Source organism: Pagrus pagrus, assembly GCF_965226575.1.
Source record: "Pagrus pagrus genome assembly, chromosome: 10".
Taxonomy (NCBI): domain Eukaryota; kingdom Metazoa; phylum Chordata; class Actinopteri; order Spariformes; family Sparidae; genus Pagrus; species Pagrus pagrus.
In genome coordinates this window covers 32017284-32032845 of record NC_140194.1, presented here as the reverse complement: position 1 = coordinate 32032845, position 15562 = coordinate 32017284, and the positions used below count along the sequence as shown (strand labels likewise).

The following is a 15562-nucleotide window of genomic DNA, read 5'->3' as shown; positions in this document are numbered from 1 at the left end:
GGGAGAAGTCGTACCATCTCAGGACAGTTCACATACGCTCACAGACTCAAAAAATATAATGAAACAAACAAGATGAATGGAATCATGGGGAAAACAGGAGGGTCGCACAGTGTTTCACCACTGACCCAAAAGTAGGAACCAACCATGGATATGCTAACCCTAACCCTTACTGTTTATCTATTAGCAAAACTCCAATCTGCTTTCATTCACTGTATTTCCATTCTAAAGCACATGATCATCTGACTTCAATAGGAATCATTTTATAGTAATTTGTACTAATAAACTACGTCATATAAAGCTTTGGAAGACTTATAGCAAACTTTAGAATTCTTGATTAGCTGTGTAGTCTATAACGTGGGAAAATTGTTTTAAAAAGGGGGGGTTATAGTTAAGGCTAGCATTATGTACCGTGGCGTAGATAAAAAATAAAAGGTTGTATCTACCTTAATCAATCACCAATTTAATGCACCAACCAGCAAGCATGCTATGTGACCCAAATCAAACACACCCATACTGCTGCATGGCCAATAGGTGTATGTTTGGCCTGGCTTAAATGCAACAGTGACATATGTCAGCAACTGTCACAGTTGTGACTGCTGAGTACTCACTCAGATCAAAATGTTTGACAATTTTGAGGAACCAGAAGAAGAAGCTTTTAATTTTCTCCACGGGGAGTACCAAGAAGAAGAACCTCCATTTTCCTGAGTTGACCCAATAACTGCCATGTTGGTGAAATTTTAGGCTGAATAATTCAGTACATTTCCTGTGAAGGCAGCACGGTGCTGTGCTACACAAAGGTGACAGAAACACTGAAATTTAGAGTCTTGGGTGTGGTAACACAGTTGCAAGTTGTCATACACACACACACACACACCAAGATTTAATTCTGAAATACTATAATGGCAAAGAACTCAGGCAAACAGGCACCTTAAAATTCAGGTTGGTCAACCTGAGCTTTAAGCTGTGTGCTGTACCACTGTAATCATGACCTATTAGCCCTCTTTGTTGTAACCAATGGAACTGTTAAACAATAACAAGCATACAATATCTGGAAGCAACACGCAGACCAGTGTAAAGTGAATCAACAGAAAGCCAATGCTCAAGATGAACAAAATCAACACAGTGCGTTAATGTCACACAATTTCATGGAGAGTAACCAAATTGCTGCTAACTGTGGCCATCTTTAGTAATTTTTCAAGAAGAATGATGACAGTGACAAGCGTGGTACAAGTAGTACCGCGAGTACAAAGTCAAAGAAACTGGACTTAAGAGTTGGAGCTGAACTAGGCCAAAGTTGTTTGTTGAGATGTTTTCTGGTAGTTTGTGCAGAAATTCTTTGGTTTTGTGACCCAACCATTGCATCATCTCTCCAGGTGGCTGGTCTCAAATGATCATGCAGGTGAAGAAGCCCAGTTTCGAGGTCCTGGGCTGGTGGGCTTACAAGTGGTTCAGGGATGTGAGGACGGGTGGATGTACTGCCAAATTGTCAGACAGGACATTGGAGACAACTTATGGTGGAGAAATGATCAGAAACAGACATCAGCTCTGGTGGACATTCCTTATGTGCATGCCAACTGCACACTCCCTCAAAACTTGCAACATCTGTGACATTATGTTGTGTAATAAAACAGCACATTTTAGAGTGGCCTTTAATTGTGACCAGTCCGAGGCACACCTTTACACTAACCATGTTGTTTAATCATCATCTTGATATTAAATATTATTAAATTGCTCAAAATGTAATAATATATAATTGTTTTGTGTGCAAAGAAAAAGTCACCTTATGAAAAATGCAAGGAAAAATTTAAATGTTGCGTTTATACTTTTGTTCAGTGTAGCTTGTATAGAAAAGAAGTTGACTTGATCATCTATTGTCTGCCTCATATACACAGAAAACAGTAGAAAACAGACACACACAGCTGTGGCCCAGTAGCTGCCATTGCTAGCTCACCACAACACTGCTTACATCAGACCACAGTATTATCATTCTAATGGGATACATAAGATCAGCCACAACACACACACACACAGATGTGGGCGAACGGCTGAGCTCCCAGAGGAAATGAGACATGCAGCTACTGTCACTCTGTGGTAACAGGAATTGAGGAGCACACACAGCAGAGACAGAGCAAGTGAAAGAGGATTGAAGAAACATGGAGGAGGGAGAGCTGGCGGACAGTGTGGAAAGTCTGAGCAACAACAAGTGTTTCTGTTATTTATCTAACCTGAGATCTAGTCACCCTGTGAGCTCAATCAGGATTTATGGAAACATGTCAAAGCAGTGTCAGAGGCACAATTAGTCATGTCATGAGCAGGAAAACCTCCAAAACTCTGAACCTGCAGGTTGATGACTGTGGCATTTGATATAGGACAGTACAGTATATGACATGGGATAAAAAGGAGTATGGTGTCTGATGCTATATTATTCCATGTAGGATAGGTTCTAGGTAGGAAGTTTGTCATATTCAGGTGTTGGACCCTATCTGTAAAACTTTTATGTAGTGCATGATACAAAACCCTACAATTAATACTTTATCTGTGAGGACTTTAATGTAACAATACAATGTTACACAAAATGTGTCAAAGAGGTGCTGAATCAATTCTGTGGTAATGTTGTAAGATGCAGGCCCCACCACTAACACACCCCTGCAAAACTCATAAAGAGTGTGTATAGTATAAACAATCTTGGCTGGACTTGATCTGACATGCCTTTGAATTTCATCCTGCCAGTTTATGTTGCCACTAACATCCAGCCTTTTAAGTGTTGTCGTAACATTTTTTATGCTAGTGCTGTAGCGTATTAAACGCATGTCATGTTAGTTTCAAGTTGATTTTTCCACACACAAAGAGAGATTTTTCTCCTTTTTATGAATTTAAACACATATGTAATTCCTGCCACCGGGGGTCTCTCTATCAAAACAAATCAAAAGATGTTTGTATTGTGTGGGAAGAGTTAGGCAGAGTCAAGGGGCAGAGTTGCTGCTCAGCTCTGGAGGAAAGAGTCGGGTGCAGAGCCAGAACTACGGGAAGAATAAACACCAGGAGTCTACTCAGGCATTCATGCAGAGGAACAAGTACAATGTTCTGAAATGGCCATCCCAGTCCCCAGACCTGAATATCATTGAAAATCTGCGGGATGATTTGAAGCGGGCTGTCCATGCTCGGCAACCATCAAACCTAACTGAACTGGAGATGTTTTGTAAGGAGGAATGGTCCAAAATACCTTCATCCAGAATCCAGGCACTCATTGGAGGCTATAGGAAGCATCTAGAGGCTGTTATTTTTGCAAAAGGAGGCTCTAAATATTGATGTGATTTTTCTGTTGGGGTGCCCAAATTTATGCACCTGTCTAATTTTGTTTTGATGCATATTGCAAATTTTCTGTTAATCCAATGGACCTCATTTCACTACTGAAATATCACTGTGTCCATCTGTTATTTGATAGATCAAAATGAAATTGCTGATCCAAACACCAAATGATTTATGAATGAAAATAATGGAAATTGTCAGAGGTGGCCAAACTTTTTCATGCGACTGTATATAATCCAAATAGTATAAACAAAGTATTGAATTACAGCTGAGCTTGGTTGTAGTAATAGCAAGACTAATCTCAGCTACACACAATAATCAAGTATCTCTAGTTTGTTGGTCAAACAAGTGAACAGAAAACAGTTTGATCACTGCCTGTCAGGAAGCTGGAGTTTATATGTGTTTTTGCCTGTCCTTGGCTGCCTGCTCTATTATCACTTCTGCCAGTGTTTTAAAGAGAGGCTCCACCGTTTCACAAAGCCATCTCAAATCGTCTTTCACGGCCCTCACGGGGAATAAAGCATCAGGGCAGTGCAGAGCCTCTCAGAGGCCTATGTCCACACAAAACTTAATTTCAATCTTTTATCTAATTGATTCATTTAACTTTGCACCATTTGCCGGGCAGCTACCAAAGGCGATGAAGATTTGAGCCAAACCACTTATCTTCACTGGTGTTTCAGGAAAAGCAATGGAAAAAATAAAGTCAGGATTGCTGTGTCAACATCTATGTTATGTTTGTAGATAAAGTGAGTTTTTCCTTCATGCCCTTCTATGTACATGTCCTGAAGCAGTCATATGCTCATACACATATATTTACATAGCTAACACATTCTAGCCATATAGTCTTGATAGTGCTATGTTAACCACCAACCACCTGTTTACCGGTGTTCTGAATTTGATGGCTACATTTTCCAACTGTTTCTCACGGCAAACCCATTTTAAGCTAAGCTAAAGATGATGTCTTCAAACGACAAACCACCAAATACAGAAACATGTTTCAGAGCAATCTTAACAATAAAGCGATAAAAGATTAATTGAATTTAACATTCAATTCAACACACGAGGCGTATATCCTAGCCATGCAGGACCACAGAGGGAGAGACAAGTAAGCCTATGTTAATATTGTAATCATCATTTCAGTTGACAAATATATAGTGTTTTAGTTCTCCACACAATCGGACCAATAGTTTGATTAATGTAGCCTTCAAGAATAAATTAATAGATGAGGTGTACATGTATTTGTTCAACCATGATTTGATCTCCTGATTTATGACTTGTAGTAATTTCTTCGATCAGTGATTGATTTCACTTTTCTCTAGTCACTTATTAATTGGAAGGCATTTTTTTCTCTCCTTGCCTGACTTTCCCTTGTGTGCTTTATAATCATATAGAGTACATGCAGGCTATGCAAAACACAGCATGGCCTAGATGAGTCTATATCACTGACATAGGACTATTTAAATTGCTGCGATTTGCTCTGACCTAATCAGTGGTCTTAAGTGTTTTACCTCCACCTTTTAGAATCTGTTCAGCTCAAGTGGAACCTTAAAAAAGAAGAAACAAAAAAACAGCATAGAATGGAGTGGTTCAATTGTTATTTTCCACCACTTTAGTAAATGGAAACTCTTAAAATGTCTAAAGAATTTAACTGAACTGCTTGTTGGAAACATTACTGTTTCAGTTGTTTTGTAGAGACTTTGCACGTTTAGCTGAACAGACACAGGCCAGGAGACTTACTATTGAAACAAGGTGCATGGCCTTAAGCAGGGGAAATTCCACCATATACACAATACACAAACAGACACTCACAAGCTGTTACCATATGGCTCTGCGGTGTGATTGAATGGCGCTATGCATAGTCAATCTGCATAATCACAACAAAGCAGCCGTTTTGTGTGTGTGCAGAGCAAAGAAACACATCAGTCAAAGCAGCTTACACTCTATCTCTCTCTCTCGCACAGACACACACACACACACACACACACACACACACACACACACACACACGAACACACACACACACACACACACACACACACTCCATTTCAAAAGGAGGGTGACTGTGCTGTAACTTCAGAGGTTTTTTTCTTCACAGGCGAGGGGGAGGGGTGGGAGGTTGCAGAGGAGGGTTCAGATTTCTTTAAAAAGACTTGAAAACACAGAGCGAGAAGGAGAGAGAGAGAGAGAGAGAAAGAGAGAGAGCATTTCTCAGTGCTCTTGGATAAAGTCCTCAGTCTGCCTCAGTCATTTATCATTCTCTCTCTTCTCTCTCTTAAAAGGTAAAATGCTGGGCGCTGTTCAGTTTTCAGCTGTTTGGCAGGTTTGCACACACACACACACACACACACACACACACACACACATACACACACACTACATTGTCTGAATTATTGGTGCAATCCATATGGACACTACACGTCACATTAACGCAGAGTCTACACATCCATTTTGATGAGTTACATTAACACACATTGTTGGGAATCTCTAGGTTTTCATTTATGCACATTCAACATAATCTTTTATCTTTATATTTATTTGCTCATTATTTTATGAGTTTCTGTGTGTGTGTCATCTTGGCGAAAATGTGGTCCTGGAAACACCTTTTGTAACAGGAACTAACAGAGACGCAGTTTTGAATACTTTGCCAGGTTTGAATCTCTGAATGTCTGTCTGTCTGTCTGCCTGTCTGCCTGCCTGCCTGTCTGTCTGTCTGTCTGTCTGTCTATGGACAGACTTTTGACAGTGTGACAGCATCACAACCATTCAAGATGTAGTCAGAAAACTTTACGGGTATGTAGCTGAGATCAAAATGAAGTCCAAGTTTAAAGATGGCAATGGTCCAAGCAAGGGGGGCTAAAAGTAGGGGCTACCGATACAAGTACAACATGACGACAAAAATAAGAATCCTCCTTCAACTCAACTTCTAGTGTATCTTCTGTTCTATATTGACATTGCTTAAATTCTTACAGTGGCTGTCAGTCTTATCCTAATGCATGTGTGTAATAAAAGACACTAACAAAATCAGACCACACACAAACACACATACACATAAAGATGACGCAGGCAGACGTACAATGGAAATGTCTTCACACCCAGCAGCAGTTTCTTTTCACCAGGATAAAAACAAGGCTGAAATGTGAAAAAAACCTTTTGAGTTGGGTCCTTTCACCCTGACAGAGGGTGGGGTGGGGGGATGGCACAGAGCAGCCACCTATTTTCATTTGGTAAGCATTCAGCCAGAAAGCTCAGGCATTCACGTTTTTGTTCTAGTCTCCTATCTTCCTGTCTTCTTTTTTCTGCTGCTATGAAAATATGTTCACACTGGTAAACTTATCCAATTCTGCCACAACAACCACCAAATCACAGAGATAGCGTCATTACCCGACAAATACTGAGGAGGTAAAAAATTACCCATCAAAGAGTAGAAACGAGCTGTAAGGTGGGAAAATAAAAATAAAGGGAAGAAAAGAGCAGATGAGGGACATGTTTTTATTACAATGTCTAAAACAAAAGACGGTGTGTGATACGGACAGAGTGAGAGAGAATAGAGAACACCTGCTTTAAAGAAGCTATAGAAGTCATGGGGAGAGGGGGAAGGGCAATAAGAACAATGGCCAACCTCCAACCCTGCTTCACATCGCTGTCCTCCGGGCTTCATATTAGCTTAGTTATTATTATTTAGAGGAGACATATCATGCTTTTCCCTTTCCGTAAGTGTTACATAGCTTTTTTGTGCATGAAAATCATCTGCAAAGTTCACGCCAAAGGGGGTTATTCTCTTTACAAAAAACACTGCTCCTGAACTGGCTGAAATGTGCCGTCAGTAGTCCAGTCTTTACTTCCATAACTTATCTACTTCAATATGTATTACAGCCTTAGTGAAAGTCCCGCCCACCTCGCTGTCTGCTGTTGTTATATATAGATGTGGAAGGTACAAGCAGAGACAACAGCTTTTGCTGGATATTTCTAAGGAGGGACTATAGCATTTTAACATTTGTAAGCGTGAAAGGTTCAATACAATAGTGTTATACTGTACGTAGGGTCGTTGGAGTTTTCTCAACTGATGACTCAAACCATCTACTTTGAGGATGCAGGCCTTCTAAATTTCTGATCTTGAAGCTGAAGCAACAAATGATCAATTGAGAGAGAAAATAACCAGCAGACCATCTGTGTGATTTGTACACCCACATTGATGTTACAACAGTCAGGAAAAATAATTTGTTGTAGTAACCACTGCAGCAAGTCCAAGATTTAAAAAGCATGTAGTACATCTTGTAGTCTGCACTAGCTTTAAAAATACGGCACTGATGATCACATCAAAAAATTTTAAAAAAGGAAGGAGAAGAGAGAGACTTGTCAAGATGGGCTAGCAACAATCATCATCAATCTTACTGTGGTGTTTTTTTTCATGGATGACAGCTATGTGATCAGACACATTCCATCAGTTACTGTCCTCCCTCAGCAGCCTGAACGGAGGATTCCTCCAGACAATGTCCACTATGTAGAGTATTTGTACTCTTGTTACAACATCCATCTGAATGGTGCTAGCATTGGCATTTGAGATCACACCTAATGTTTATGTGTGGGGCTCAAAGTACTCAATTATTCCACCACAGAGACTGCCATTACCAAGATTATCAATGACCTGCTTTTAGCTGCTGACTCTGGTTACCGCAACAAAATACCTTTCACAAAATCTCTCACCCTACACTGTCCATATCTGGTTTTATCATATCTCCTGTTGCTGAGGTCAAAAATCTTGGTGTCATTTTAGACTCCAGCCTCTGCTTTCATGCATACATCAAACACATTACAGCCTTTTTCCACCTTAAAGGATAACTACCGTTTTTTACAACCTGGACCTTATTTCTAGTATAAAATATTATCATTTACTCATCCAGATAACTTTGGTGTCATTTGAAGTCGTTCGGACTAAATTAGATCCAGTGTAGCGCCGCTATATCCATATAATGCGAGTGACGGGGCACTGAAACACAGCGCATTATCTGCCACAAAACTAGTTCATTTCACCAATATTTTGTCATGATACGCTAGTGCTATTCCCCTCTGAGTCCGGGCTTGTCTGTTATCAACATCCGGGGTCAAACTAGCAGTAGCAGCTACAGGTAAACAAGCCGGCTGTCGCGGGTGCGCGCGCAGCTCAGAGATGACATCTTCCAGGTCAGAGGTAGTAGGTCAACCTACAGACCCCGGATGTTGACAACAGACAAGCCCGGACTCAGAGGGGAATAGCACTAGCGTATCGTCACAAAATATTGGTGAAATGAACTAGTTTCGTGGCAGATAATGCTCATAGAGGCTGCGCTTCGGTGCCCTGATCACTCGCATTATATGGATATACGCGGCGCTCCACTCGATCTAATTTCATCCGAACGACGCCAAATGACACCAAAGTTATCTGGGTGAGTAAATGATCATATATTTTGCTAGAAATAAGGTCCAGGTTGTAAAAAACGGTAGTTATCCTTTAAAAACATCTCCAGACCCGCCCTTCACTTTCCCGCTCTATTGCTGAGACCCAAATACATGCTTTTATTACATCCAGACTTGAATACTGTAAATCCCTTCTTTTTGGCCTACAGACTTGGGGGTTAAAAAGACTACAGTATGTCCAGCATTCAGCTGCCAGAGTTATCTGTCGCACGGTCCTAGGAGAACATCACATCAACCCTTCAACAACTACACTGGCTCCCAGTTCAATTTCAAATTATGTCCCTTAATGGTTTGGCACCTTTCTACCTGTCAAGTGTCTTACATTTCTATTCCCCAACTCGCTCACTCCGCTCCTCCAATGCCCATCTTCTCTCAGTTCCTCCCCCCAGACTTTGCACCATGTCACCCATGGCCTGCCTTCAGTGTGGTTGGTCCCAGCCTCTGGAATGCCCTCCTTCAGGAGACCTTTTCACACAGAGTCGCCGCAGCAGCAGTTCGCCAATTCTCCGCCGTTGTTTGTTCACACAGAGCCAAGCAGCTCCAGCATAAAGAAGAACCAGTGTGTAATTCACACAGCAAGCCGGCGCTGTAGCTCCAAAAGATGATGATGTCATGATGATGACGTCGGTGTGTGTTTTTTCAACGTGTTCCCCCGGTGTCCTCCTGTTAATCTGAACATGTACCCACTGACTGTTTATAATCATATTGATGCAGTTATGTGTTGTGATTGAGATCCTGACCCACCATGCATCCTGGAAAGTGACAAAGTTACGTTTTTCTCTAAATTACATAATCGCCATCAGTAAACAGGACGCTGTCTGACTCTCACTCGTGGGTAGGGATGCTATTTTCTGGGGGAAAGTTCACTGAACTCTCGGTCGGGAGCGCTAACGGTCGTGGTGATTTTTTTCACTGCGACAAACACTTGGTGAGTTAAAGTTTTATGCCGGGGACAGACGCTGTTTTTCGGGCAAAAATGCGACGAAGAGTCAGTCGGACAGACAGGAGGACAGAGGCTTCTCCACGTATAACTGCAGTATTTTTTTCATCATATAAGTTGCCAAAGACACGACCAGTTACTACATTACTGTTGTTTGGTCCTGTAACGTTGCTTTGTGGGACATTTCTCTTTATTTTGTTGAGTGAAGGACCTATATAGTTATCAGACAGACACATATGGAATTATGTAGTAAACAAAAAAGTGTTATAATTTTATATTATATTATTTTATTATATTTTATATTCTTCAAAGTAGCCACCTTTTGCTTTGATGACAGTTTTGCACACTTCTGGCATTCTCTCAATCAGCTTCATGAGGTAGTCACCTGGAATGGTTTTCAAAATTAATTAGGTGTGCCTTGTCAAGAGTAAATGTATGGAATTTCTTGCCTTCTTAATGTGTTTAAGACCATCAGTTGTGTTGTGCAGAGCTAGGGTTGGTTCACAGTTCAATACAGTGAATAGCCCTATTCAACTACTGTTCTAAGCCATATTATGGCAAGAACCACTTAACTAAGTAAAGAGAAATGACAGTCCATCATTACTTTAAGACATGAAGGTCAGTCAATCCGGAAAATTTCAACTTTGATACATTGAACTTTGAATGTATGTGCAGTCACAAAAACCATCAAACGCTATGATGAAACTGGCTCTCATAAGGGCTGCCCAAGGAAGGAAAGACCAAGAGTTACCTCTGCTGCAGAGGATAAGTTCATTAGAGTTACCAGACTCAGAAACTGCAAATTAACCTCAGATTAGAGCCCACATAAATTCTTCACAGAGTTCAAGTAGAAGACAAAAAGAAAACTGTATGTGTCAGTGGACAAAATGTACAACATGACCAGATCAATACAGGCCATTAACAAACCAGACCAGACAACAACACAAGCCATTTTGGACCAGCAGAGACCAGACCAGTTGGTAACAATCTAACAATGGTGTGTTAGTCTGTCCAGCTATTGCATGACTCCACATTCCCTCAGATCAAGATTAAAACACACATGCATGCACCTACATCTAATTACTCCTCATTCCACTTCATCTTTTTCTGTTTTCTCCCTTTCTTTTCTGTCCTGTGTTTCAGTTGTGTCCCAGCCGTGAAGGAGCTGGTGAAACCATACATCGAACTTGTATAGAATGTTATTAGACATACCTCTATCTTGTCAGTTTTAGCGTCTCCCCAGTATAGTTTTCCTGCTGCGTAATCTATAGCCAATCCATTGGGCCAGCCAAGAGAGCTGTTGAGTAGAACCACCCGGTCCATTCCATCGAGGTTGGCCCTCTCGATTTTGGGATGTTCACCCCAGTCAGTCCAGTACATGTAGCTGAGTGAGACAGAGGCAACCAAAGAAGACGTAGATTGTTTACAGTCACACAGAAATGATACATTTTGCACATTTCCTAGCTAATACTGTTTGTAGATAATGTTGAGTCCATCCATTTTAGTTTCTAAAAGTTAATTAACATAAAAATTCCACTTTTACCAGTGGAGTTTAAGGCTTTCTATATTTTTTGGATTCTTCATGTAATCTGTAATTTTGTGTTTCAATTGTTGTTGCTTGCTAAGACCAGACATTTTCCCTCTCTGATGTTGCCTTTCTTTCCTGCACAATCGGATTAAATATTGGAATTTTTCCATGAAAAGTTTGTATTTATTCGTCTGTTATTTAACAACATGAACCTTTAAATGCTGCAAAAAAGTTTTGTCTACAATGGCATTGAAGCTGCCCTAAAGGTATTCAGAATTTGTAAGTGGATTTGTTTGTATTGTAGTCGATATATTCAATTTATTGAGTCTAAAAAAATTCTGGAATCAGCCTATAAGATACATAAGCACCTGTAATTGCAGGTAAAACCCCCAGATCATCGGAATGGTATCTGCAGCCCTGCTCTGAGAGTTAACTCCAATATGCACACACACACACTCACACACACTCACACACACACACACACACTAAAACCTACCCATTAACAGGGTCCAGGACGATGGCTCTGGGTTCATCCAGGTTCTCAGATATCAAAATTTTCCGAGAGGTTCCATTGAGCCTGGTAACCTGTGTGGTGGAATGTTATATATTCCTTTGTAACTTCATATTATTTGTAGAATAGCACATTACACAATTCAATATTACAATACAACATAATTAAAGTATTACATTGATAATATCCATCCAAACTGTTCGTTCACATGTTTTTCTTATTAAGGCAGCTACAAAGAATTTTTATTTTGTTGATTCTGGTTGCCCCTGTGGACAAAAGCAGTACGAGTACCACGCCATAGATCTTGATCTACCTAGCTTATGCATTTTTTTAGGAAGCGACTGAAAGAAAAAGGCGATGCATTTTTATTACTGTTTTTCTTTGTTAAAAGAAATAATGAATGTTTGCATGCTGAATGGCAATGAGGTAATGCATTTATTTGTGATTTATGTAAGATTAATAACTAATATGATGATGGTGAAACAAGTTAAAGTTTGTTTTATTGTCGTACCACCAGACTGCAGAGCAGCTTCTTTTCTCAATTCATCCTCAGCAGTCCACCATAAAAAATATTCTATGACTTATTCGCCCCTGGTAAGTTTGAATCTGACCTGGTGACAGTCATTAAGAATGACTATAATAAGTATGTATATAGAAATAGCCCCTCTTCTCACTGATAGTCTTGTTTGCTTATGTGGGTTATATAAAGAATCAATTAAAATTGGACTACATTAACATTAATCAAACAATATGAAATAATGGGCAGGGATGCCATGATTGGACAGGCAGCAGTCAGTACTGCAGATATTTGTAACAAGTGATTCAACGAGCGGTTTTCAAATTCCATAAAGTAGGTGATGTTTCCATGTGACAGGCATTCAAACAGTGTTTTCCCATAGACAGCCTTTTACACAATAAAAGACCCGAAAGTAAAGTCTCAGATGTACCTCAATCCGGTCGGTGCCAGTGTCAGTCCAGTACAGATTTCTGGCCACCCAGTCCACAGCAATGCCATCTGGGTGGTTGATCTCTGTGGTGACCAACATCACGGCATTGCTGCCATCAATGTGGGATCGACGGATGGCCCGAACCTCATCGTCTGTCCAATAAACATAACCCTCAACTGGGTCATAGTCTATAGCTATGGCATGGCGAATGTCATCAACCTGCATGAGTAGTGGAACAATGATCAATACATGAGAGTGCAACAAGTGTGTGTGTGTGTGTGTGTGTGTGTGTGTGTGTGTGTGTGTGTGTGTGTGCGTGCGTGCGTGCGTGCGTGCGTGTGTGTGTGTGTTTGTGTGCGCGTGCGTGTGTTTGTGTGTGCATGTGTGTGTGTGCGCGTATGTGTTTACCCGTAGCACTATGTCAGTGAAATCTGGCAGGTCGAGTGAGATTCTCCTCAGGTCAGTCCGTCGAGCCAACAGCAGAACCTGCTCTGCTCCTAAACAAACCAGAGAGTTTCACTAACTGTTAATATTGTTTATAGCATTAGTCCATGATGATTTTTAGCACTTTGCAGTCAAAAGTGCGCACTGGAGGATTTGTGACAGCTGATTTGGCTCTGAGACAGCTGGTCGTACCTATGTCTCACACATTTACTGCATACGAACACCACTGTGAAGGTGATTTTTACATTTATAATATCCAAAATGCATATAACCTGAACAGCCTAGGGGTCGACCAATATGGCTTTTTCGGGGCCAATACAGATACCGATTATTAGAAATCAAGGAGACTGATAACCGATATTTGGAACCGGTATTCATTTGCAATAAAATCAAAAAGAACAACCGGTGATGAAATTAACCTTAGTACAATTTGCTCAAGTACTGTGCTTAAGTACAATTTTGAGTATTTCCATTTTCCGCTATGTTGTACTTCCACTCTTTTCACATTTATTTGATAAAATGAGTTACTAGTTCCATTACAGATTCATGTTATTTTATTGTTTATACGCTATTAATTGTGATGTGTTAGTAATCAGATAGTGTTGTGGGAACATTGTGTGACAGGATGATGCATGAGATCCAAAGTACCACTTTTTTAAATTAGCTTATTGTATCGGCAATCTGACAGAAAAATCACTGATACCAATACTCCAATTTCCAAACTTAAATGTACTGCAGAGAAATGTTTTTATTTTATTCCATATAACCATGTAGCCTACTTACTCATGAAGTAAAACTCAAACTCAAGGAAAAGTTACCATATCAACGAAATCCAATCAAGCCAACAAAACATCGCAGGCAAAACACTCAGTTTCTGAAACACCCCTGGTGGGAGATGAAACCATGCGGAGGACGAAACAAAACAACTCAGACTTGTGGACTCAAGCCTTTAGAACCAAACACCACACTGCAAATCAATCAGTGGTGAAAAACAATCTGAGATTTGTTTAGAAGGGAAATGTCTCTGGTGTAACTGCAAACAACTCATAGACATTTGTTAAATGTGGCTTGATCTTCAGAAAAGCATTGTATGTTTTGTAAAATTTGAAAAGAAAGTTGCAAGTTTATCTGTGAAATGAAGCTTAGCATAAGTTCAGTCAGGAAGACTATTAATGCTACTCATCATTCACCTTTCTCTCTCTCCCATTTCTGTCATAATCAGCTGACTATGGGAGTTTTCTCTTTATTTTAAGCAACTAGATTATGCTATTATCTTCTTACCACAATCATATCATTGCTGCCAAACTTTAAATTTGTTCTCTCTGCTGCTGTTGTCATTTCAGAGTCACCCAGTTCCCAGTCACCTACAGTACCCCAGGTCTGAGCTCAGCAGAAGACTGCTCCTCTTCACATCCATCTAGATCTCAGCCATTCCCATCATCCAATCATCAACACCAGGGTCTAGACTCAGATGGGGACTCGCAGAAATTGTAAATACTCAAACTAAAATACCTCAAGACACCTTAAGTTGTACTTACAGTACTAACAAAGTGCAGTGCTTGAGTAACTGTACTTTGTTATTCTCCACCCTTGCCTAATGGACAGACAACACAAACAACCATGATGATTATTAATTTAACAAGCAGCAGCAACATAGCCTAATAATAAAGTCCAATAAATGAAAGAAATCGTGGAAACTTATTCCAAAAACATCTATCTATCTGCGGTAAAAAGACCTCAAGCCTGAGCCAGGCTCTCCTATCATCACTTTTCTTCCTCCTCCTTGCTCCATCCAGTCTGTAAACAAAGGGCTCTGCTATCCTGAGGGATCCTCCGCTGGCTGGCTGTTGGTTCAGATTTAACAGGATCCAAACTCACCTCATGGGAGACAATTAACTGTTTTTCTTTGTCTCTCATACCTCTGACTCACATTTAAGGCAGTTCAAAGTGTCTCTCTCTTTCTATTCCCCTACCTGCTTTATCTTTCTTTCTCGTCTTTTAGTCTAACACTTCACACATCAAATCCTTTGAATCTTACGACAAAGCAATGACTGTATAGCACGCATGATACTGACATTTCATTTTCCATAAAAAATCTACATTTTTCAAAAACCTTAAAGGACAATACACTATTTGTAATCAAATGTTGTACTCCGCAACCGAACATTATACAAAACAAGTACAAAATCACCCATATCTAAAATATGTCACGTAGCTTAGATATTACAAATACATGGTTAAACAAAATGTACATCCTTCTCCCTCTTTCATTCAACACTTTCACAACCAATCCATATCTGGCATCTCTCAGCCTTGGCACCAATCAGATTAGACACTGAAAGTTGTTCCTTTACCTAAATGACTGGGGCGAGGAGGAATTAATGGAGGGAAAGAATGACAAGGAAGGAGGGAAAGCATCTGTGATTCCA

The 15562-nt window shown here is 40.2% G+C and overlaps 1 protein-coding gene across 1 annotated transcript in view; it reads right to left on the bottom strand.

Moving 5' to 3' along the window:
- Positions 1-15562, bottom strand: part of lrp5 (low density lipoprotein receptor-related protein 5) — a 69516-nt gene that overhangs the window by 27013 nt on the left and 26941 nt on the right. The window contains exons 8-11 of the mRNA XM_084365158.1: positions 13098-13186; positions 12690-12908; positions 11728-11816; positions 10916-11087 (exon numbers count right to left, since the gene is read on the bottom strand). Coding sequence (XP_084221284.1) covers positions 10916-11087; positions 11728-11816; positions 12690-12908; positions 13098-13186 — 569 coding nt within the window. The remainder of the gene's footprint in view (positions 1-10915; positions 11088-11727; positions 11817-12689; positions 12909-13097; positions 13187-15562) is intronic.